This window comes from Mus pahari, chromosome 7 (assembly GCF_900095145.1).
Source record: "Mus pahari chromosome 7, PAHARI_EIJ_v1.1, whole genome shotgun sequence".
NCBI classification, from domain to species: domain Eukaryota; kingdom Metazoa; phylum Chordata; class Mammalia; order Rodentia; family Muridae; genus Mus; species Mus pahari.
This window is the reverse complement of record NC_034596.1, coordinates 15,086,834-15,110,883: the sequence shown is the minus strand read 5'-3', so window position 1 is coordinate 15,110,883 and position 24,050 is coordinate 15,086,834. Positions and strand designations below refer to the sequence as shown.

At 46.2% G+C, this 24,050-nt stretch overlaps 1 protein-coding gene across 1 annotated transcript in view; it reads left to right on the top strand.

The window, feature by feature from the left end:
• Greb1 (growth regulating estrogen receptor binding 1) overlaps positions 1–18,398 on the top strand; it is a 69,096-nt gene extending 50,698 nt beyond the window's left edge. The window contains exons 24-32 of the mRNA XM_029541192.1: positions 1,029–1,171; positions 4,968–5,129; positions 7,830–8,034; positions 8,667–8,841; positions 9,703–9,921; positions 12,172–12,307; positions 15,095–15,295; positions 16,011–16,149; positions 17,385–18,398. Of these exons, the coding sequence (XP_029397052.1) occupies positions 1,029–1,171; positions 4,968–5,129; positions 7,830–8,034; positions 8,667–8,841; positions 9,703–9,921; positions 12,172–12,307; positions 15,095–15,295; positions 16,011–16,149; positions 17,385–17,548 (1,544 nt within the window). The 3' untranslated portion in view covers positions 17,549–18,398. The remainder of the gene's footprint in view (positions 1–1,028; positions 1,172–4,967; positions 5,130–7,829; positions 8,035–8,666; positions 8,842–9,702; positions 9,922–12,171; positions 12,308–15,094; positions 15,296–16,010; positions 16,150–17,384) is intronic.
• Positions 18,399–24,050: the final 5,652 nt, after the last annotated feature.

The following is a 24,050-nucleotide window of genomic DNA, read 5'->3' as shown; positions in this document are numbered from 1 at the left end:
ACACACACACACACACACACACACACACAGTGAGGCTACACTGGATGTCTTACTTCATTCTTGTCCAAAGTGCACAGGCTAAATTTCTTCTTAGAAGCCAGAAGTCAGCTGGCTTGAGATGTATCCTGTTAGTGATGCTATTTGGTATCAAGTGAGCAACTTATCAGAATCTGGTTCAGCCCTGACAGTGCTCTCTGCAGGTTGAAGGAAGGAACTACCACAGAGTCCATGAGAGCCCCAGGAACTTCTTGTGATTGAGATATGTTGAAAGTTTGGTTAGTGGAGGGTAAAAGATGTACATTTCTAGTTATGAACTTATCATCAGATGGGTATATATGTTCCCCTGTCCTCAGCATCTTGCTTTCTCCTCAGGGACAGTGACTTCTGTGGTATATGAGGGTAGCCTTAGCTAACAATACTGGGAGTATCTAGTGGGATTGTTAGTGTAGCCTGAGAAAATATGGTAAATAGCATGCCAGGGAAAACAGCTTACCTACGAACTGGGGCGTGGCAGTGCACATCTGTAATCCCAGCACTCAGGAGGATGGGGCAGGAGGGTCAAGAGTTTAGGGTTAGCCTAGACTACACAGTAGTATCCTATCTCCAAAAAGATAAAGGGAACCTGCTGGCCTGGTTCCCTGTCACTGACAAGAGTCGTGTATGTCCCTTCCCATAGATAAGCCCTAATGAAGGCCTTGTGTTATCTTAATTCCTACCACGTTGCTTGAGGAAGCTGGGGACCACACATGCTGTTAATTTATTTTCCAGTCATGTAAGGGTTCCTTCAAAATGTTTATGAAATGCTTTTAGGTTCTCAAGTGCGAGGCCATGCAGTCGGAGTTCTCTCCTTGTTAGCTTCCCCACTGAGACACTGCCCTCCTCTGATCAGGGCCTAGGCTGTGAGAGCCTGTTCATGGGCTGCCTGCTTATTCTGAGCACTGTGCTCACTTGAGTTCAGCAGGCAGGACTCAGGTGTTTGCTCTGGGCTGCTGCTCCTTAACTCCTTAACTCTCGGACTATCTTTGCAGACAGAGGGATGTCCAGGAAGCCGGAGGACCTGTATGTGAGGCGTCAGACGGCACGTATGAGACTGTCCAAGTATGCAGCGTACAACACGTACCACCACTGTGAACAGTGCCAGCAGTACATGGGCTTCCATCCCCACTACCAGGTAGGCCTCAGGCACTAGCTGGCTCTCCGGCTGCTCCCAGCAGCTCCTGCTGGCGCAGCATCACAGCCCACGTGTTTATTTCCCCAAGGCCTCCTGATAATATGTGATATTGTCAGGGTGAGGGAAGAGGGTTCTGGAAGCTTTTGCTTCCTGAGATACATGCCTTCCAGCTTCACCTCATAGGATGTGACCCTGCAGGACAGCGATTCCCCTGTGGTCATGCAGGCATCAGTGGCCAAGACTAGGATGTCATTCCTATCTTTAGACTCTAGAGAATCCAAAAGTTACTTCAATGCTAGCGACTCTCACTACAGGACCTGGGATTGCAGACACAAATAAATCTTGTTCCCATTCTTTGACTTCATGGTCTAGGGGGGAGATGGGCACCTGAGCAAGACTTCAGAGGAGCATGGGGCAGGAAGGAGAGTTATGTGGTTGAAACATAGAGATCATAAAGATAGGGAAAGAGTTTTCTTTACTGAGCACCTACCATATGCCAGCAAGATGCTTATGTCTTTCTCATGAACCAGCCCTTCCTGAATAAACAAATGGATAAGTTCCTGGACTAGGTCTCTGGCCATCTCAGGCTCTGGCTGGCCATCAGGGCACTGTGTTAACACCACACCAATAATTAATTCAGGGTGGCTAGGAAACTAGGCGAGGCTCTTAACCTGATTCTCACCTAAGCATCATCGTTCCCCACCTTACAAATGAAGACATAGCTTGAGCATCCCTCATCAGAAAATCAAGTCATCACTAACATGATGCTCAAAATAGTTCAGATTTCAAAGCCTTTGGGATTTCTGTCTATGGATGTCCCATTAGAAGAGTTCGTAGAAATGTTATAAAATCTGGGGGAAAAAATTCTAATGTTCTTGGGATCAAGCATTTCAGATATGGGTTATTCAACCTTTATAATTCAGGTGGGGTGGATAAAGGATTTTGAATGATCTGTAGGAATTTGCCAAAACAGGTGAATGGGAAAGAGCATGTGCAAAAGGGTTGGGCAGAGTCTCTGGGGTAAGAACTGATCTCAGTAGGGTGGAGATGGAGCACAGAACGGAAGGTATGGGTGGCCCGAGGAGCAGCTGTGCACTGGGAAGCAGGTGGGGTACTTCACTGGACTCTGTAGGGAAGGTTGCAGCCTGGATGGACTTTTCCTAGATTATTGATCTTTGCAGAGGACTGGAGGTTAGCTGTTAATGAACATCCAAACTCTAGTGGTTTAGATTTGAGAGTTTCATCTTAATTCAGACCCACGCAGGTGAAGCCAGAGGACATAGAGGGTTAGGGCAGGTGGGAACCGGGGATACTTGCTCGTGGTAGGGAATTGAAGACTGTGGTCCTTCTGGAAAGGCCCCAAGGCAAGGATTCCCGCTTGTTGTTTGTCCTGTTGATGAAGGGAAACACCATCCAGTGGCTTTAATTCAGCCTCATCTTTGGCTTAGCCATCCAAGGTATAGCAAATGCCTTTTTTAGGACTAAGTTTTTAAGTATGTGACTTTACTATAGATAATATTGGGAAGCATTTTTAACAGGTCAAAGTACTAATACTATTCAGATAAACGAAGACCATTTTCCCCCATATTGTACATGAGGTTTTTGTTTTAAGAATTCATAACAATAACCATGTGAAACCATTTTTTTCTTCTCTATTTTTTTTTTTTAAAAAGAAGTCTCAACATTTCACTGACTTTAATCTTTTCACCATTGGGATAGAGTCTGTTCAGGCAGAAAGAGTTTCTATTTTCTTTACATTGAATGTTAATGTCGTGGTACAGGTGATGCGCCCTCAGACTCTGCTTTAGTTCTTCCCTGCTGTAGCCATTGCATCTATTACATGCTAAACTGTTGAAGGCATTCAGACTCGGAACCATTTATTCCAAAACAATGCTCTTTGCATGTTATTCAGCGTGTTTTCTACTTAATATATTGGGGGTTTCCCTATCTAAATACAGAGGGTTGTTTTTTTTTTTTTTTTTTTTTTTGATATTTCTCCTATGCATATAGAAAATTTGTAAAATGTCAAAATTATAAAAGCAATTTCTCCTGGATATATAATCTTGGCAATCAAAATATCATATACCTGTGGTATATGATATACTTGATTTTTGAACTTTAGTAAACCGAAAAGGACTCACATGCTGTAATCACTAGTCATGGCAGTACCCTTCGACAGTGAATTTTTACTTAAAATCAAGGGCATATCGCCTTCTTGTCTGTATTAGTGGAAGCCCAGGGCACAGGAGACAGGAAGCAGAGACACCCTGTGTTTAGGAGGTGGGGATATTCCTGGTGCATGCTCATGAGATGTATGGGTCTGGGGTAGTTAAACAGGAGCATGCTTGGGATGATAAGGGATCTGGATCCAGTCTGGTGAGGGATGCAAAGGCACCAGCCAGCTGCTGTCATCTGATTCTGGCTCCATGTCTGTTTCTTCTCACCTCTGTTTTGCCTTCTGAGAGTCAGTCTCTGTCTCTGCCTATCTCAGACGTTATGTATCGGTCTGTCTGTCTCTGTCTCTCTCACTCTGTTTCTCTTTAAATGAATCGTCTTCCCATTGTCACCTTTACTGCACAGCCCTCAGGTCTAATCCCCTTGCTCCTCAGAAGGCTTTATGGCTCTAGTAGAGCCCTAATAGGAACACTAGACAGTGTGTGCTGCACTGTCCTCTGTAGCTCCTGGCATGGAGGGTAGTCAAGTGGGAAAGACAAAGATCAGGAGGACCCGAGAGGCTGCTGCAGCCAAGAACAAAGTTAGATGGGGGTGGGGGTCACCCCCAGAAAGGAGTGACAGTGTGGAATAAACTGAAATTTTATTCAGTTTATTCTGGCACAAGGCTGAATGTATGAAGACATACCAGGTTATTTTTCTGTTATACGCCAGCTCTCATGACACCTACAAAAGAAAATGCCCCGTTAGGATGAAAAATGAAAGTTGGGCTTAATGGCATAGGCCTGTGATCCTAGCTACACAGGCGACTGAGGCAGAAGGGTCATAAGTTCAAGGCCTGCTAGGGCAACTCAGGCACTGACTCAAAAACTTGAAGATGGCTTTGGGCTGTAGCTTAGTAGTAGAGTGCTTGCCTAGTACATGTGAGGCCTAGGTTTAATATGCCATGGTTTAAAAGAAGAAAAATTAAAAGCAAGGTCTAGGGCTGGTGTGATTGTTTAGATAATTGCATGCCTTGCTATCGTGAAGCCTGGAGTTTGATTTTTAGAACCCACAGAAAGAAAACACTAGCGTGGCATTGGACACTTGTAATCCCAGTGCTGGGAGGGTAAGCAGGCAGACGCTTGCTTAACTTTGCAGGTTCTAGGCTAATGAAAGAGCTCATCTCAGAAAGGTAAGGTGGACAGTGCTGGAAGAGAGACACCCAAGGTGGTTCTATGATCTGCACATATATACACAGGAGCATCTGTACACACACACACACACACACACACACACACACACACACATCACACACACCCATACACACCATGAGATCTGCATGAATGCTTTATTTGCTGACCCTTGCTGGTTCTCTAGGTCAAGTCTCAGGGGCAGAAAGACTTGGTGACCCAAGTGACAGGGACTCAGGATGGAGCCAGGCTCTAGCCCTATGTGGGTGGTCTTGGGTGTGTTCACCCAGTAGCCAGATCTGAGCATCTGTGCTCTATGCTGTGAGTCTCTTGCACTTTGGGGTAGAGGTGGGCATGGCCCAGGTATAGTCATGGCCAGGCTGGGCCTGGGTTCTTTCGGGAAGCAAGTTGAACTGTGACGCTAAGCTCTGTGCTCTCCCCTCGCACCCCAGCTCTCTGAGTCCACCCTGCACGTCTTTGCCTTCTCTTGCTCCATGCTAGGAGAGGAGATCCAGCTCCACTTCATCATCCCCAAGTCCAAGGAGTACCACTTTGTCTTCAGCCAACCCGGAGGCCAACTGGAGAGCATGCGCTTGCCCCTCGTCACAGACAAGGTACTGCCTTGGAGTTCCAGGGGGCCAGGCAATCGCTGAGGTGGGGACTTAGACACATAGCTGCCTGAAAAAGTCAAGGGTATTTGGAGCAGGGCACAGAAATAGTATGGTGACAGAGCCTGGGGGATGCTGCTGTAGGTGTGGTCTTGAAATTCACTCATGCTTGAGCCTTGTGATAGCACTCACTAATTATGTGGTCACTTAGTATAGCCAAGCCTCAGTTTCCTCACTGATTAAAGTGTGCAGTAATAATTCTTCTTAGAAAGCTTGCCGATGGGCCTGGAGAGGTAGCTTGGTTGTTAGACTTCTTGCCTAACATGCACAAAACCCAGGATTCTCCAGCATCACATAAACTGAGTGTGGACTCATTCTGTAGTCCTAGTACCATGACCGTGAAGGCAGGAAGATCAGAAATTCAAGGCTGTGTAGGTATTCAGGTCCAATCTGGGCTATATGAGTTCCCATGTCAAAAATAGCCGCAACAGTTGCTGTAAGAGTTACTTAGAATAATCAATATGAGGTGATGACAGTAGCACCTGGAACACATTGTATGTTGGTTAGCTGTCCACCCCCTCTCTCTTCTTCTTTTTTTTAAAACAATTTTTTATTAGATATTTTCTTCATTTACAATTCAAATGCTTTCCCAAAAGTCCCCTATNCCCTCCCCTGCCCTGCTCCCCAACCCACCCACTCCCGCTTCCTGGCCCTGGCATTCCCCTGTATTGGGGCATATAATCTTTGCAAAACCAAGAGCCTCTCCTCCCAATGATGGCCGATTAGGCCATCTTCTGGTACATATGCAGCTAGAGACACAAGGTACTGGTTAGTTCATATTGCTGTTCCTCCTATAGGGTTGCAGACCTTTAGCTCCTTGGATACTTTCTCTAGCTCCTCCATTGGGGGCCCTGTGTTCCATACAATAGATGTCTGTGAGCATCTACTTCTGTATTTGCCAGGCACTGGCATAGCCTCACACAAGACAGATATATCAGGGTCATGCCAGCAAAATCTTGCTGGCATATGCAATAGTGTCTGCATTTGGTGGTTGATTATCCATAGCTCTGAGTGCTGCCAAAAGGAAACTAGAGAGAGTATACACTAGCAGCTTGACAGCACACCTGAAAGCTCTAGAACAAAAGGAAGCAAACTCACCCAAGAGGAGTAGATGGCAGGAAATAATCAAACTCAGGGCTGAAATCAACTAAGTGGAAACAAAAAAGAACTACACAAAGAATCAAGCAAACCAGGAGCTGGTTCTTCGAGAAAAATCAACAAGATAGATAAACCCTTAGCCAGACTAACTAGAGGGCATAGGGACGGTATCCTAATTAACAAAATCAGAAATGAAAAGGGAGAGATAACAGCAGAACCTGAGGAAACCCCTCTCTCTTCTTTAATGCTCTGTCATGAAACATTAGGCTAGGCTGAGGTAGAAGGAAGAGGAGAAAGATTCTAAGACTCCCTTACGGTCTTTTCCCCAATGTCCACAAAGACTGACCCATAGTCAGCTGTGTTTTCTGTCTTCTCTTTCTCATTGTGTGTGTGTGTGTGTGTGTGTGTGTGTGTGTGTGTGTGTATGTGTGTTTCTCCATCAATTTCTCCCATAAACAGTTCAGGGCAGGTTTCTAAACCTGTCCTCACCAGCTCTCCCCCGACAGCGATATTCCTTGTAAGTGTCCTGGCTTCTCAGATCCAGCCTGACAGCCTCAGGATGGGTGTGATTTACCAGCCCCCATCAACAGACACGAGTAGGAGACACTGCTCCTGCTCCTCCAGAGTACCAGCTGTCAGTCAAGCTGGACTTGGCCTTGCCAACCCAGAAGTCTGTTGCCAACAAGGCAGATATCTGTACAGAACCGAGGGGTCTTGGCTACTAAGATGTCTCGAGACCCTGGGATCTGGTGTTGATGTAGCCTTTTCATAGGCATACCAGACAAGGTTGTTCCAGACTCAGCTTAACTTCCCAGCCTCCCAGCAGTATTCACAAGCACAGCTTGTGTGTGTAGTAGGTGCTTTGAGGAATTCAGAGGCAACGTGAGCCCTAGCTCAGTCAGAATTGCTTATTGAGCAAAGGGCCAAAGGAGAGTTGTTGACATGAGGCATTACCACTCACAAGTGCTGGTATCTAGGCTGCGTGGGATGTCAGAGTTCATTGTGATTGAGGAGCTTGAGCATAAAGGAATAACACCTACTAAGACCAGTTTCCACTATGAGATAATCATGGGTTTAGCTGGTGGGTATCAGTTAGGGTTTATTGTAGAACATCCATTCCTTATCCAGGCAGCATTTGGCCTCTCATTCTGAGGCCTGCACGTTGAGTGAGCTTTGGATGGCTGGGAATTCTGAATTCGATCACATGTACCCTTGTTGCCTGGGTTAGCGGCCACTGGGTAGTGGCCAGCCAGAGGCTTCTGTCTAGAGTGGCATCACTGAGATGTGCTTCTCTACCTTGTACAGCTCTGAGTCCCAGCAGGCAAGCCCAGGCTTATTCATGGGCACATTCTAAGAAGTCACACTCTGCTAAGCCAGTCTCTGAACTGGGACAGAAGAATTTCCCCCACATTTTATCAGCTGCATCCAATTACAACGCTCTCTCTCAGATTAGAAACGGCTGCATCCTTCCGTGGAAGATGTGAGAAGCAGCAAGGAGTTATGCCAACATTTATATATACTCTCCTTCACTATTCCACTACTTTGCAGAGTCATGAACACATCAAAAGCCCGACCTTCACACCGACGACGGGCCGGCATGAGCACGGGCTCTTTAATTTGTACCATGCGATGGATGGAGCCAACCACCTACACGTGCTGGTGGTCAAGGAGTACGAAATGGCCATTTATAAGAAATACTGGCCCAACCACATCATGCTTGTCCTCCCAAGCATCTTTAACAGTGCTGGCGTTGGTAGGTGACCTTAGCGCATGTGCCAAGTGTGGTTTCTGCAGACAAAGGCTCAGGAAGGATGTTTGACATCAGCTCTCTGCTTGTGGAATGACCAAGCTTACAGGTTTGAGTGTGCATGTACATGTGTGTTCCAGTGCATGTGTGTGTGTGTGTGTGTGTGTGTAGGTCAGAGGACAACTTTGGTGTCATTCCCAGAAGCAGTCCACCTTGGTTTTTCAAACTAGGTTTCTCATTGCCTGGAACCTCAGAGATCTGCTGCCCTCTACCTCCTTGGTGCTGGGATTATGCACACAGATCACCCTACCCCCATACCCACTTTTTAAAAGATCATAGGTCCTGGGGCTCGAACTCAGGTCTTTGTGCTTGCAAGACAAGTACTTTACCAACTGAGATATCTCCTAGCCTCTGTGTTAGAATTTTCTTATGGTTATTCATTTAACTCATTTTCTCAGCTGTTAGAAAAAGAAAGAGCAAATGTGTATATAAACTACAGAGGGGTGTTTCCTTGTTGGTGGTTAGTGATCACTAGGAGAAGGATATGTGATTTTGTTTCTGGTTTGTCTGGTGTGAGCTCTGTCTTGTGTGTGGGGGTATAGGATGGGACCCTGAGTCAGGTTACTTGGCCATTGTAGGGGCTGCCCACTTCCTGATCAAAGAGCTATGCTACCACAACCTGGAGTTGGAGCGGAACCGGCAGGAGGAGCTGGGGGTCAAACCTCAGGACGTCTGGCCCTTCATTGTCATTGCTGATGACTCCTGTGTGATGTGGAATGTAGCAGATGTGGACTGTGCAGGAGAACGGAGCAGGTGAGGTGCCCTGGACACACTTTTCCCTTTTCTCGGCCTCGGGGGCCACAGTGTGCCTCTCATGACAGGAAGCCAGGGCGCTGGATATGGCAGAAGTGGACCCATTGTCCAATCCCAATTCTTTGGTTTTTAAAAATCATTAATGAGAAAAAAATTATTAATGAGATATATAATACATACAAGACATATGTATGCTCAGCTGTAAAGAATACTTGGCTACAGAGTCATTGGGATGGAGTTCAGGACCCACGTAGCAAGAGAGCCATTCAGCAAATGCCTGTAACTCTCTCAGATGGCTCCCTTATGGACACAAATATACACATTCAAGTACACACACAGACACATATGCATAAAACAAATCTTTAAAAACAGACTACATATACTTAGTGGGATACACACACAGAGAAAAGTATAACATGTATACATTTTTTTTTTCACAAATCAAACATACCCAGTTAGCTGACGCCCTATCAATAAATGGACATTGCTGGTCTCCCAAGATGTCCCTCATGTTATACTCTAGCCCTGATCCACCCCCAAACCCTTCACTCTTGGCACCGATTTTGCTTGTGACTTTCAGCAAGCAGCTAAATCTTTTGGAGTTCTAGGTTTCTCGTTTTTGAAGGGCATCAACCTCCACATTAGAGTTCTGTGTAAAGATGAACTAAACCATCGTACATGGCGTTTGACTATATTCTACACATAGAAGTAATAGTAAATGTGCCCCTTTGGTGGATGGTGCTGGTTTTAGACCATACCAGTCCTGTCTGGCACAACCCATGCAGTTAGGAAGCCATGCTCTGGCTGGCTGGCTCCTGTCTGCTTGTCATCCAGGGACATTGGCCTCTCTCCTCCCAACAGGGAGTTTTCCTGGTCAGAGAGGAATGTCTCTCTGAAACACATCATGCTACACATTGAGGCATCCCCTAACATCACACACTACGCCCTGATCGGCATGCGGAAGTGGGCCAGCAAGACTCGGGGCCGAGAGGTGCAGGAGCCTTTTTCCCGATGTCACGTGCATGACTTCATCATCCTCAACGTGGACTTGACCCAGAATGTACAGTACAACCAGAACCGGTGAGCACGGGATTCTTAGGGGCTGAGGGGGAGCTGGCCTCACAGGATGCAGCCTTAGGTAAGCCTGGCAGACTCTTTTCCCCTGAACCTGCAACACTGTGCTGTTGCTGTGGCAATTGTGTGACCAAAGCAACTGGAGGAAGGAAAGGCTTATTTGGCTCAGAGCTTGACAGTGAAGTCCACCAGGGTGGGGAAGGCGTGGTGGCAAGAGTGTGAGGCATCTGGTCACATGACCTTCCCAGTCAGGAAGCACAGAGAGATGAGAACTGGTACTCACCTCACTGTTTCTTTATTTAGCATGCTAGCCCAGCCCATGAGACGGTACTGCTCGTAGGTAGGGTGGTTTCCCAACCCAGTGAACACAATCTACAAATTCCCTCAGAGACATGGCTGACCAGAGTCTTGTTTCCATGGTGATTCTAATGCCTATCTATCACATTGATGATCAAGGTTAATCACCACAGCCACTGGAATAGTGGCTCTGCCCACAGCACTGGCCATCCTCAGATGTATGGTTGTTCTGAGTTTATATAGAGTTATTCAACTCCATTCCTTCATTCATAGATGCTTTCCTTAATGAGCTACCTTGTGCTGGGTGATGCTTTTGCTTGGGCTTCCCTACTAAATAAGTGACTTTTTAAATAATCTTACCATCTGTCTAAGTTGTATTGCTATGAAGAGATACCATGACCATGGCAACTCTTATAAAGGAAAATATTTCATGGAGTCTGGCTTACAGTTACAGAGGTTTAGTCCATTATCATGGTGGGGAGTATGGCCGCATACAGACAGACGTGCATAGTTCTGGAGAGGAGCTGAGAGTTCTCTATCTATCTAGATGGGCAGGTAGCAGAAAGAGAGAGACACTGGGCCTGGCTTGAGCATTTGAAACCCCAAAGCCCACCCCCCAGTGACACAATTTCTCCAACATGGCCACACCTACTCCAACAAAGCCACACCTCCTAAACCTGTTCAAGTAGCACCACTCCCTAAGAGCCAAGCATTCAAATCTGTGAGCCTATGGGGGCCATTCCTATCCCTATTCCTATTCATATATATATATATATATATATATATATATATATATATATATACACATATGTATATATTCCTATGTGTATATATATATATACATTCCTATTCCTATGTGTATATATATATATATATATATATATATATATATACACATAGGTTTAGGAGGTGTGGCTTTGTTGGAGTAGGTGTGGCCATGTCCTTGGCTGTGATTATTTCTTTTTTAACCTGTGAGTAGAGGCCTGGAGAATCTAGCTTGCCTAGCACACTTGAAGGCCTGAATTTGATCCCCAGCAACACATTAAACTATATACAGTCCCAACTCTTGAGAGGTGGAGGCAGGAGGGTCGAAATATGAGGTCATCCTTGCTGCATAGTGAATTCATGCTGGGAGAGTGGGGGTGCAGCAATGAGGTCTTTTTCTCTGCTGGTTGAAGAATGGAAAGGTAGTAAAGAAACCACTGGACGTCTCGGAGAATCTCAGCAATGCTGTCATATGATGCTGGGGAAAATCCGTGTCCCCTCCTAGGGCCCTTAGTCTCATTAGTAAACTGAATTTAAGAGCAGATGCGAGTGAAGGCTTGGGGACAAAGAACAGACTCAAACGTAAGCTTGAGGCTTGCTAGAGTTTCAAAGGAAGACCTGGAGGCAGGCAAGGATGGAGAAGGGCTGGGGTGGATGCCAGTCTCTTGGCAGCAGGCAGCCAAACTGTAGGCAGCAAGGAGAAGCCCTGTGTGTGTTAGGTAGTTTGAAAGCATATTTACTGCACACATGCACACACACACACACACACACACACACACACACACACACACACACACAGACACACACAAACACACAGAGCATGCTTAGGCCCTGGCCAGCGTTCAAAAGAAAAGAGTAGAAGCAGAAGAAATAGTTCTGTCTTTCTGAGGCAGGGCTCTGAAAGGCAGGCAGACCCAGCAGAACCTTGCGTTAGCTCAGACTGGATCAGAGAGCTATAATTCTGGGAGGGAAAAGAATATTAAAGTGAACCTGCCTTGCTAGGGGTGGTCCCATCACCAGATCACCCCCTGACCCAATTAACTCTTAAGGGAGGCGACAAGGGCATGTCTCCAGTTAGAGGTAGATCTCATTATTTACTGTACCATGTGCTTTAACACTAGTATCCCTGATGATGGGTGTCTGGGAGCATGGGAGCTCTGCCCAATCAGACCTGTTCTTCCTGTTTCCGAGCAGGTTTACATGTGACGACGTAGACTTCAACCTCCGTGTGCACAGTGCTGGCCTTCTGCTCTGCCGGTTCAATCGCTTCAGCGTCATGAAGAAGCAGATCGCAGTGGGCGGGCACAGGTCTTTCCACATCACATCCAAGGTGAGTGTAGCAGCACTGACGGGCAGGTGCTCAGGCCAAACCTGCGTTGCTCATGTAAACGACAGTACATATGCAAAGGTCAGGAGACAACTCTCCTTCCACCATTTGGGTCTTGGGGATTTAACTCAGGTCGCCAAGCTTGGCAGTAAGTTCCAGCACTTGCTGAACCAGCCCTGGGTGGTGTCAAAGCCAAGAGTAGGAGCCTGGGGATGGAGGGTGATGTCTCATCATTTAAGGGAGTCGGAGCATGGGGCACTTGGTACCAAGCCTTGGAAACTACTCTCTACCCTCTAGCATTATATAGCATAGCGTTATATAGCATCCAGTGAGAAGCTGCAAAGTACAGGACCGCAAGCAAGCCTTTCCTGTGCACTGCTGCCCTCCCACCAGGCAGGGATGGCACACCAGACTCTTCTCCACACCACTGGATAGCACTGGGCTAAAGAACTGTTAGCTTCACGTACTAGCTAGCTCAGTAGCCACATTTGTCTGCTAGGGTCTAGTGAGAGAGATGTGTGTGACTGCCCTTGTCCTAGCTGAGCAGACCCAGATGTTGAAGAAAACCCAAAGCAGATACCCCACAGAAAGCCAGGAAAGCTGGCCAGCCCCTGCCCGAAGGTCCCTCTGGTTACCTAGCCTGAGCTGGAGCACATCTGGATCCAGATAATAGTACCACACAGCCACCCCCACTGGTGGGGGTCAGAGCTTTCTCAGAGAACAAAAGCTCAGCTCAGAACAGCAGGACTTTCATGTGTGAGGCCTGTTCTACCCAAGAACTTGAGAACCAATGAGCTAAGCCATTGCCATTTTTTTTTTTTTAAAAGTCGTATGTGTTACCCTTGTTTAACTTAGGGACCACTGAGATCTTCCTACCAAAGATCCTCTTAATTTATTTTATTTCCTCATTGTTGTTTTTAAGCTCTGAGGTTTAATTTGAGTGAGTGAGTGTGTGTGTGTGTGTGTGTGTGTGTGTGTGTTCACACACAGTACATATGCAAAGGTCAGGAGACAACTCTTTCCACCATTTGGGTCTTGGGAATTTAACTCAGGTCATCAAGCTTGGCAGTAAGTTCCAGCACTTGCTGAACCAGCCCTAGGTGATAGCAATTGTTTTTTGTTTATTATTATTATTATTATTATTATTATTATTATTATTATTATTATATTACATCTTTATCCTACCTAGAACATAATCTTAATTGTATATTGGCTAAATATAGGGAAGCTACTGATATATTTCAAAATTTTTTTCATGTCATTGAAATCACTTATTTTCATTTATTTTTGTTAGACGTAATCTAGACACCTGGTAGTCCCTTCTCTCTCAGGTATGCAGCTGAGGAAGAAGGCAGCCATACCCAGTGAAGCCCCACTATTAGAAGCACATGGGGCTGAAGAGATGTCACAGGGTGACCTAATGTGACAGCTGGGTGAGGAGGAGTCTGTGGGTGCCCTGGAAAAGAAGCACAGGACACCGAGAAGAACGGCAGAAAATAGAAGTCTCTGTAACTGGCTGGCCATAGGAAATGTTTAGATTTTGCTGTAAGAGTGACAAGAAGCCAAAGTCCCAAGAATGATGTGGCATGGCCAGGCTTAGTCAAAACAACAACCCCATTTGTCTGACACAGTTCACTATGTGAGCCAGCTTTTGTGTCCTGTGGGAGAAAGGCTAGTGGAAGGATTTCTTTTGGCTTCTAGCCTTGGGGATTTTGGTAGTGGAGATAGCGGGGGGGGGGGGTTCAGTCTGTGGTGGTGGGAGTGTGTGATGGAGCTGTGTATATGGTGGTGGGCCATGATGCAGAGAGCGGGGAACTAGGGACTGGGCTAAAGCCTTTAAAGGCCAGCCCTTAAGATCTACTTCTACCCAACCAGTGCCACCAGGCAGGGGACGCGTCCTCAGAACAGCCAGAGAGGGTATTACAGAGTGAAACTGTAGCAGAGCCATAAGTGGTTTCCATCAGAGGTCCTGGCTTCGGATTCGTTTATTGAGCAGTCTCCGGCCACAGTAAGGAAACGGTTCTGGTGATAGCGCAGAGGCTTGTGGGTAGATGGCTGGAGAGTAAGGTGGAAGGGTTGTGGGGGAGGATGCAGAAAGGATTTGGGGGTCAGGGAGAATCTGGATTCCTCTGAAGAAGCAGTGATTCACAACCTTCCTAATGCTACAACCCTTTAACCTGGTTCCTCAGGTCGTGGTGACCCCCCCAACCATAAGATTGTTATCACTGCTACTTTAAAACTGTAGTTTTGCTTCTGTTATGAATTTTAATGTAACTGTTTTTGGACATAGAGGTTCGCCAAAGGGGTCACGACCGACCCGCAGGTTGAGAACCGATGCTTTAAATGCTTCTACGGCCGAGGCTCTGAGGAAGAGTTCCCAAGGCCCACACGTGCTTTCATTTTCTCCGTGGAGTGATCAGGGCGTACAAATCAGTGTGATCTCATTAGTCAGTTTTTGCAGGCTCGTTTTGGTGAAGTGTGTGTGCGTGCTCACACACGTGTCAGCATGCAAGTGAAGCTAGCTGTTGGAGGTTGCTAGGTGTCTTGAACTGCTGCTCTCTTGCTTATCCTTTGAGATGCCATGTAGCACTGAACTCAGACTCCCTGATTGGCCGGCCTGGCTGGCCCATGGGTTCCAGGGCTGCTTCCTGACTCTGTCCTCTCCCAGCCTTGGGGTTACAGATATGTGTGACCACACCTGGCTTTTATCTGGGTCCCAGGGATCTGAGCTAAAGACACAGCAAGCGCTTTACCCGAGATACCTCTGAAGCCTGTCTCTCCTCCTGGCAGGTGTCTGACAGCTCTGTGGCCATTGTGCCTTCTCAGTACATCTGTGCCCCGGACAGTAAGCATACGTTCCTGGCAGCTCCCGCCCAGCTCCTGCTGGAGAAATTCCTCCAATACCATAGCCACCGCTTCTTCCCGCTGTCTCTGAAGAACCACAGCCATCCCGTGTTGTCTGTAGACTGCTACCTGAACCTGGGACCTCAGGTAACTCAGCTTGGAATCCATAGGACAGGTGGCCTAATGCCAGGATTTTGAATCATAATTAGTGTCCCTCAGGGATCTATGGAGATCAGCCGGGGACTCCTTGGGTAATGGAAATTTGCACACACTCACATCCCTTGCTTGCATAAGGTGCTGTTACATTGACATTACTCATGCAATCCTCCTGTACACTTGGAATCACCTCTGGATAACCTATATCCATCATAGCATATGTGTTCTGTACATAGTTGTACTGCATTGTTTAACAAAACGCGGACACAGAAGCCTGTACACGCTCAATACAGATTCACTTCTTCAAACAATTTTACCCGTGGTTGACTGAATCTGTGGCTATGAATGGAACCTGTGTGTCCTGACATTGACCTGTGCTCAAGCCTTTATCTCAGATGATCTCCCTGATTGACCTCTGCCAAAATCTAGGCAGAGGGTGCTGTGTTAGTCAAATAAAATTTAGGAATCAAACCCAATTCTGATGGCAAGGCATTCCTGATTCAAATCAATTTATGGATTGGAACAAACCTCCCAGAACCTGTTTTTAAAGGATGTGATTTTGGAAACATGACGACTACCTCTATCCCAAGCCCCCACCCCCATCACCTTCAGCCTGACCAAGCACTAGGTACTTGCTAGATGTAGTCCCACTGTGACCTAGTACTTCCTAGAAGGTAACGCTTCTCCTGGACCCCTTCTCTTTCAGATTTCTGTTTGTTATGTGAGCTCCAGGCCCCACTCCTTAAACATCAGCTGCTCTGACATGGTGTTCAGCGGGCTCCTGCTGTACCTCTGTGACTCTTTTGTGGGGGCTAGCTTCTTGAAGAAGTTCCATTTTCTGAAAGGTACTATACCCTCCTAGCCTGGACCTGATTTGATTGGCCACTGTCACCTGGTGTCTCTGGTGACAGGACCTTAGGCCTGGTACTTTTTGGCCAGGGGGTAAACCGAAGCTCAGAGAAGGAGAGCAACAGCCCCAACTCTCAAACTCTCAGAAAGCTGGGACTGAACCCCAAGATCATTCTCTCATATCTTTCCAGTAGAGAGAAGACATTTTCTTTTGGAGAAATGGCAGGTATTTCTTATTTCTCTGTTTTTCTCCCCCTTCCTGCCCCACCCCATGACATTTATGTTGGTGCCTAGGGCCCTTCAGAGGCTTCTTTGAGGTGCAGAGCACCATGCGACCTCCTTCTCTTCTTCTTCAGTCTTTCTCTTTTTCTTATTAGTAGTTGACACTGGACATGGCTTGTATACAAGTGTTTGTCAAACTGTGACTCCAGGCCTATTCTATTCCCTTGCTGGCGTTCCATGTACCTTGCTCTCATTCATTGAATTAGCAAGAGTAGGGGGATCAAGGCTTTGCTCTCGGGAACAGTCCTCTAACAACTTGTCTAGCTTGTGACCTCGGGGTTCCCTGAATCTAGGTTAGCTAAGAATGTGCTTCCCCTCCCCCAAATGGTCAACTTACTTAAAATGTTGAGGTAGGGCATTTTGGACTTAAAAAACAAAGACAAAGACAAAAACAAAAACAAAAACCTGATTATTCAGAACTTTGTAAATGTCAATAATGTGACTTCTCAATGTGAAAAGGTTGGACACTCCTGCCAGGCCTAAAAGGATGTAAGGAGGGAGGAGGAGACTGAACAGAGCCTGGCAGGTGGATGGAGTGGGGCAGCCTGGGAGCTATGCAGATGGAGAATTCCTATGGCTGGGCATGTGGCAAGGTGGGAGCTGCCCAAGGCCTACATGATAGGGAAACAGGGTTGAACTGAGATAGATAGTAGCATGTGAGAGCCCAGGATGGAGCTGAGTGAGAGTGCTTGATTTGGGTCAAGCCCCCATCTCTCCTCCCCTTCTTTCCGTCTGCTCCATTCTCCTGCTCTGCTCCCATCCTGTCTTCCCAGCAAACCTGCCTACCATCCATGCTATTTAGGTTATGAGTCTCTCTGAAAGGAGCAGAGGCCACTGGGCACCTGGCACTCCCAACCAGCTGTTTGGCTATGATGAGTGGGATCCCCCCGTCGCTCTCTTGGGAGAACTCACCCCTTTCTCTCCTTGCCTCTGTCTTTGCCCTCTCAAGGAGCCACCTTGTGTGTGATCTGCCAAGACCGGAACTCGCTTCGACAGACTGTGGTCCGCCTGGAGCTGGAAGATGAGTGGCAGTTCCGGCTGCGGGATGAGTTCCAGACAGCCAATGCCAAGGAAGACAGGCCGCTCTTTTTCCTCACCGCACGGCACATCTGAGAGATGGACCCTGGCAGAGCTCCTGAGAGTGTGAGGTCATCAGAACCCACCTGCCACTGAGGCCAGTGAAGGTCCCAGACCAAGGGGTATTAGAACTCCAGCACACCCAGAGATGGTCATGCACAGCCTCTTGAGATGCATATCACAATGTCCTGTGGCAGATAATGACTTAGAGCCACAGGCATGAGTCCTTGATAGGCAGGACTGAAAAAACCAAAGACCACGTGCACTGAGCTATCTTGAAGTTCGTTATATGCAGAATGAAGTTTTGCCAAGTCTGCTGGCATTCATATGCTTCCATGGACAAACTTGACTTACTCTAGATAACCTTGGGTTATCATGTCACAGTGCCTGTGATCATGATTTCATGAAGTAGGTTTCCTCTGGCTCCCTACAGAGCAATATTCCAAAGGAACAGTTTAACTGTAAAGGCTGGAGACAAGAAGACAAAAGAGTAGATAATTTTAATAAGAATTATTTAATCCCATACAAGTTTTCTTTGCAGGAGCTAGCCCAAGGGCATCAATTTGAATATGATAAAATGAATTGCTGTACCTTAGGAACAATGTGACTCTATTAAAATAGTATGGGGTAAGTACCCTACCTCTTATAAAGGGCAAAATGGAAAAGATGTTTTCTTACAAACCAAAAGGGCTTTAGGGAGAAAGTTAGGGTTATAGCTGTGAACTGAAGAGTTGCCTTCCAAAGGAAAGAGGACCAAATTGCTTATGTGATAAAAAATAATAAAAACCAAAGAGATACAGGGGACAATAAAGAGCGCTGGGGCAATGGCTCAGCTATGTAAGTGTGTGCTGTTCAATCTTGAGGACTGTAAGCATGTACTGTTCAATCCTGGGGACTCTAAGTGTGTGCTGTTCAATCCTGAGGACTGTAAGCATGTGCTGTTCAATCCTGGGGACTCTAAGTGTGTGTTGTTCAATCCTGAGGACTGAAATTTGGATCCCACCACACATATAACAAGCCACATATTCTACAAAAGCCTGAGAGATTCCAGCCCAGAAAGATTTGATGCTTTCTTCTGTCCTCTGTGTATGCTCAGACACATGTACACACACACAATCTTTAAAGAAAACAACAACAAAACAGTTAAGAGCCAGATTTATAATTTATTGAATTTCTCTTTTTAGTGAGACCAACCTGTGTTTCTCATTCATCTTAGTTCATCTAGGGATAGTCTGGGCTTCCTAGAAAATGTGGAACCAGAGAGAAACAAGCGGGTGTGCGTTAGTTACCACGATGGTGTTTAAATCAACACCCTAGCACGCTACCTGTCGGCCCGTTGGTGTCTGATGTATGTGAATCCTTGAATGACTCTTCTCATTTGAAAGATGAGCAGATGAGAATGCAGAGAGTACAGACTATGGGAAGAAGCAGAAATGCAATTCAAACCGCTGTCTTCTGTACCCCACAGTCCAGCTCCATCCCAGACTGCGGTGTGTCAGGAGCTAAGGGGAACACCGAGATTGTTGAAAAGTTAATCAGGACACAGTGTACACTTAGACATGGCTCAGCACTGTGGGTGGTAATAGTTCAAGGAGAAACCTGTCCAAGTTGATGCCAAAGATTTACTGCCAACCTTTTTCCCCCAAGGGAAAAAAAAATATACGCACGTATAAAACATTTACATCTATGTGTATAAAACAATCATTTGTGAATGTCATGATGCCGTTTTGTAACAAAAACTGATCTCCTCTAGTTCAGTTTGTCTTCTGTAAATAGCGGCTCCTATGCCATTCTCCCTGTTTTATTAGTTAATTTAAACGAACACTCTTATGTTCTGGTCTTATAAATAAAACGTATAGTGTGCTTCTTGTTTGTGTGGTGGGTATGGATTGTACTGTTTTGAGGATACGAAGTTTGGCCAGTGACTTCCCAGGGATGCCTGCTTAAAATCTCATGGCATGGCAGTATAGTAGAGAGCAATAAAAGACCCAGTCTCAAGGTGGAAGGTGAGGGTCGGCTGTAGTAGTCACTTTGCTTTAATACTGTAATCAAACGCAGAGCAAGTTAGAGCAGTGGTTATCAACCTGTGGGTCGTGACCCCTCAGCCATCCTGCATATCAGATATTTACATTTTAATTCATGACTGTAGCAAAATTGCCGTTATAAGGTAGCAACAAAATTGTATTATGGTTGGGGGTCACCACAGCATGAAGAACTGTTTTAAAGGGTCGCAGCATTAGGAAGGTTGAGAGCCACTGAACTAGGAAAAAGAGGGCATGTTCAGCCTCCACAGTCATTTGAAGTAAGGGATACAGCAGTTGAACAATAGGGAAACAGGAAATGCAGAAATTAATGTAATGAAGACCCTGAAAAAGATTCAGGAAATGCCTTACTGTGAGAGGAGGGGGTAAGCTGTGTGGAGATGGAGATAGGGAACTGCATCGCATGGTAAGGGACTGGAGGGGAGGAGAGGTGGGGTGAGAGGTTGGGATGTAAAGTGAATAAATAAATAAATAAATAAATAAATAAATAAATAAATAATTTTTTTTTTTTTTAATTGGAAAGAAGTGAGGTGATAATGTATCCAAAACATAAAGCTCAACTACAGGTCTGAGAAGGAAAAGTAAAGGCCTCCATGGGTCACCTGAGGTGATGACCGCAATGCTTTGCAGGCACCGGACACTGCTACAAGCTAGCTAAAGGAGGAACTGTCAGAAGTACAAAATGGCTGCTAACAGGGGGTGACACGTGTTCCTGGAGAAACCTGGTTTTCCCTCTCTCAGCATGACTGAGCAGCTCCTGGAGCAGATGAATGAAAAAGTGAAATGAAAAGAGGGGGCGTGGCCACTCCTGAAGCGTGGAGGAGACTCCTACTGTAGACAACAGGAGGAGGTAGGCAGAGGGAAGAATCCAGGAGGAATATGGCCAGCAGATTAAAGCAGAGTGAAGAGAGGGGAAGGGAAAGCAAGAGAGAAGCCACTCACCAAGACGTGGGCCAGACTAAGAGACCTGGTGTAGCCAAAATGGCTGGATTAGGTAGGGAAGGGCAGCCCAGCCCCTGGGCTAGAGAGTTCAGAGTAGGGGTGGGGTGGGGTATCCCAGCAAAGAGAGCCCTGTAACAGGGTCTGAGGGATGTGAGCCGAACTTGACAGCTGGGCCTGATTTGATGTTAACAGCCATCTCAGCTCTGTGCCTTGGATTTGAGACCTAACAGTAGAAAAAAGTGCAAAATGCTAAGCTCTGCATACCACCGTTTCCTCCTCCTCCAAATACCATGAGCTAGGTTAGTACTCTGCCGGTGGGGAATGGTAAATGAGGAGGCAGAGAGAAGCTAGACGTGTGCTATTGATGGTATTCCCATCAGGGAGAGGAAACATCCAAAGTTGGGAATCTCTAACACAGAGGACTTGCCCCCTTGCGTCTGTGATTAACATGGGTGATCTCTTGGGAGATGGAAAACTCTTAGTGAAAAGCTTGCTCTGGTTTCTAAGACTGCTCACTGCAAACCTACTGCTCACCTTTTGTCAGTGCTGAAACCTGGGTGTTGACCCTGAGTGTGGCTGTGCACTTTGGAGGTAGGCTCAAGAAATGAAAGGGGTCAGGACCATAAACAGCCATCTTGCTCCTCTTCATGGTGTTCTATGACAAGAACCCATGACACCCTCCAAGCTACCCTACCCCACTGACCCCCTGATCAAGCTCCTGAGATTTCAGAGTTCACTTGTTGTTTGGATATAGTCTAATTGTTGGATCTCGGGTTCTGTGGCCTCACAGATTCAATGCCAGTTACGCACTCCTGTCTCAAAGGACTCCTTGTGGTACTGAGAAACTTTGTGTATTACCTACTTTGCTTGTTCCTATGAAAAAATACCTGACAGAAGGCACTTAAGGAAGGAAGGAAGGAAAGAAGGAAGGGTTTTTTTCCACTCAGTTTGAGAATACAGTTATGATGGGGAAGGCATGGCAGCAGTTGCTTGAAGCAGCTGGTCACATTGTATCCAGTCAGGAAACACAGAGATGAATGCAGGTTGGAGCTCTGCTCTATTTGTTTTTTTCATTCATTCACTATGGAACTCCAGCCCATGGAACAGTGTCATATAGTCTCACCTCAGCTAATCTAGTTTAAAATCTTGCCCACAGACATGCCTAGAGCTTGACAATATTAACCTCTGTGATTCTCAATCCTACCACGTTGACAGTATTAACCGTCACACTTAGCAATATGTCGTCCCTATCCATTTTTATCATGGGCCCACCTGCTGTGGCTGGCAGGCTGTCTCAGACTCTAACACCCCACACAGTTGCTTTATAACTGCAGCTCCTTAGCTGGGCAACTGTGTGGAACCATGGAGACTGCCTCCTGCAGGAGCTGCCCATCTTCATGTTTGTTTTGATGCAATCACCTTCCCAACCCTGGTGAAGGTCATAGCTCCCAGCACCCCCTTTCCTCATTCTCAAGTGCCCCCAGCCTTTGATGATCCTCTTCTTCATCACGCCTTTCTCCTGCCTCCGTTCTCCCAAATGGCTCAGAACTGGTTGCTGGTTTTAACCTTTTTAAGACACCTCCTCTCTTCCTCTGTATCTGTAGCCCTAGGACAGGAATTGCCCGGGCAAATCCAGATTGGAGTACTTTTTTTTTTTTTTTTTAAATTTCTTGAGTTTTCTGCCCAGACATTTGTTTTTGCCAATGTATGCCTGTTTATTTGGTCGGCTTGGACTCCTTGAGGCAAGAGAGATGACCCCCCTCCCTCAATGTTTGAGGCCTGCCAATTTTATGTGCCAGGCAAATAAAATGTGTACATTTTCACATATTTAAGGAAACACACTACTTACTATTTATATAACACTTTCTCCACCCTGTTCTAAGTGCAAATGCTAACTTCTCTCTCTGCATGGAATAAGCCACACAAGGAGGCAGGTGCTGCGTAGCTCAGTTTTGTACCCCAGACAGGACTTGATCTGTCCACATCTGTCTGGCTCTTTCTGGTGACTTCATCCTGCTTTCCTTAGTGTTGGCCCATCTTCCAATCACCAGTTGGGGTGCTTCCTCAGAACCCAGCCACTTCCTGTATTTCTACAGTGTTTGAAGAATTCTCATTGGCATAGCAGGGCTTCTCCTCTTAGACAATGTACTGGTTAATTTTGTGTCAACTTGTCACAAGCTGGAGTTATCACAGAGAAAGGAGCTTCAGTTGGGGAAATGTCTCCACGAGATCCAGCTGTAAGATATTTTCTCAATTAGTGATCAAGAGGGGCAGTCCCCTTGTGGGTCATGCCATCTCTGGGCTGGTAGTCTTGGGTTTTATAAGAGAGCAGGCTGAGCAAGCCAGGGGAGGCAAGCCAGTAAAGAATATCCCTCCATGGCCTCTGCATCAGCTCTTGCTTCCTGACCTGCTTGAGTTCCAGTCCTGACTTCCTTCAGTGATGAATAGCAATGTGGAAGTGTGAGCTGAATAAACCCTTTCCTCCCCAACTGCTTCTTGGTCATGATGTTTGTGCAGGAATAGAAACCCTGACTAAGACAGACATTTCTAGACCTGTTGCTGTAGTCATCACATTGTTAGGTTCTTGGAATCTTATAGTGCCCGACATCTAGCCCAGGTTCACACATGCTATGCAAGTGCTCTGTCTTGAGCTATCCATCCAGCCCCATGGCTGTCCCAGTCTTAAGGAACTGGCTGTCTTCATTGCTCCCCACAATTCTCACTTGAGAATATATTTGTCATCTTTAAAATCTGTCTTCAGAGGCTCCCTGAGCCTGATTCCCTGGCAGAGACATGCCTGCTCTTCTTACAGTAAATTTGTGTTCTCTCACCATTTCTGATCACAAACAGTTAAACATCACCCTGGGATTTCCTTGCACCTTCACCAGGGCAGCTGGATCTGGGTTGATCTCCGCCCCTGTTTCATATCCACATCGACCTTCAGCTCCTCAGTTTCACATGGAGTAAATCTGGTCTAGTCCCTCTGATAAGAACAACTCTCTTGGTCTCTGTTCCCTTCTGGTCTTGTCTCTGTTGGGGACACAGAGGCTCACATGCCACTATAGGCCCTCCCTGGTGAGCCAGAATATGTAGAAATAATTGATTTACAGCATTTGGTTTACTGTGGAAGCACATCCAGTTTTGCATGTGCTTAGAGATACAAACACCAAGCTGTGGACAATGGCTTCAGAGGGGGAAAATTCAGGGAGTTTGCATGCACACTGAAGTGGGGGGGGTGTCTACATTTTCCTCTGCTCTTTCCCGTGGTTTGATTTTCTTTAAAAAAAAAAAAAAAAGTAAATAAAAGAATTTCCAGGTAGTGGTGACACATGCCTTTAATCCCAGCACCGGGGAGGTAGAGGCAGGTTCAAGTCTAGCCTGGTCTACAGAGTGAGTTCCAGGATAGCCAGAGCTACATAGAGAATTCGTATCTTGAAAAACCAATGATGATGATGATGATTATAGATTTGTGTATAATTCTGTAATCTTTTTAAAAAGGAAATTTCATACACACACATACACATACACACACACATATTTGATAATGGCATGTG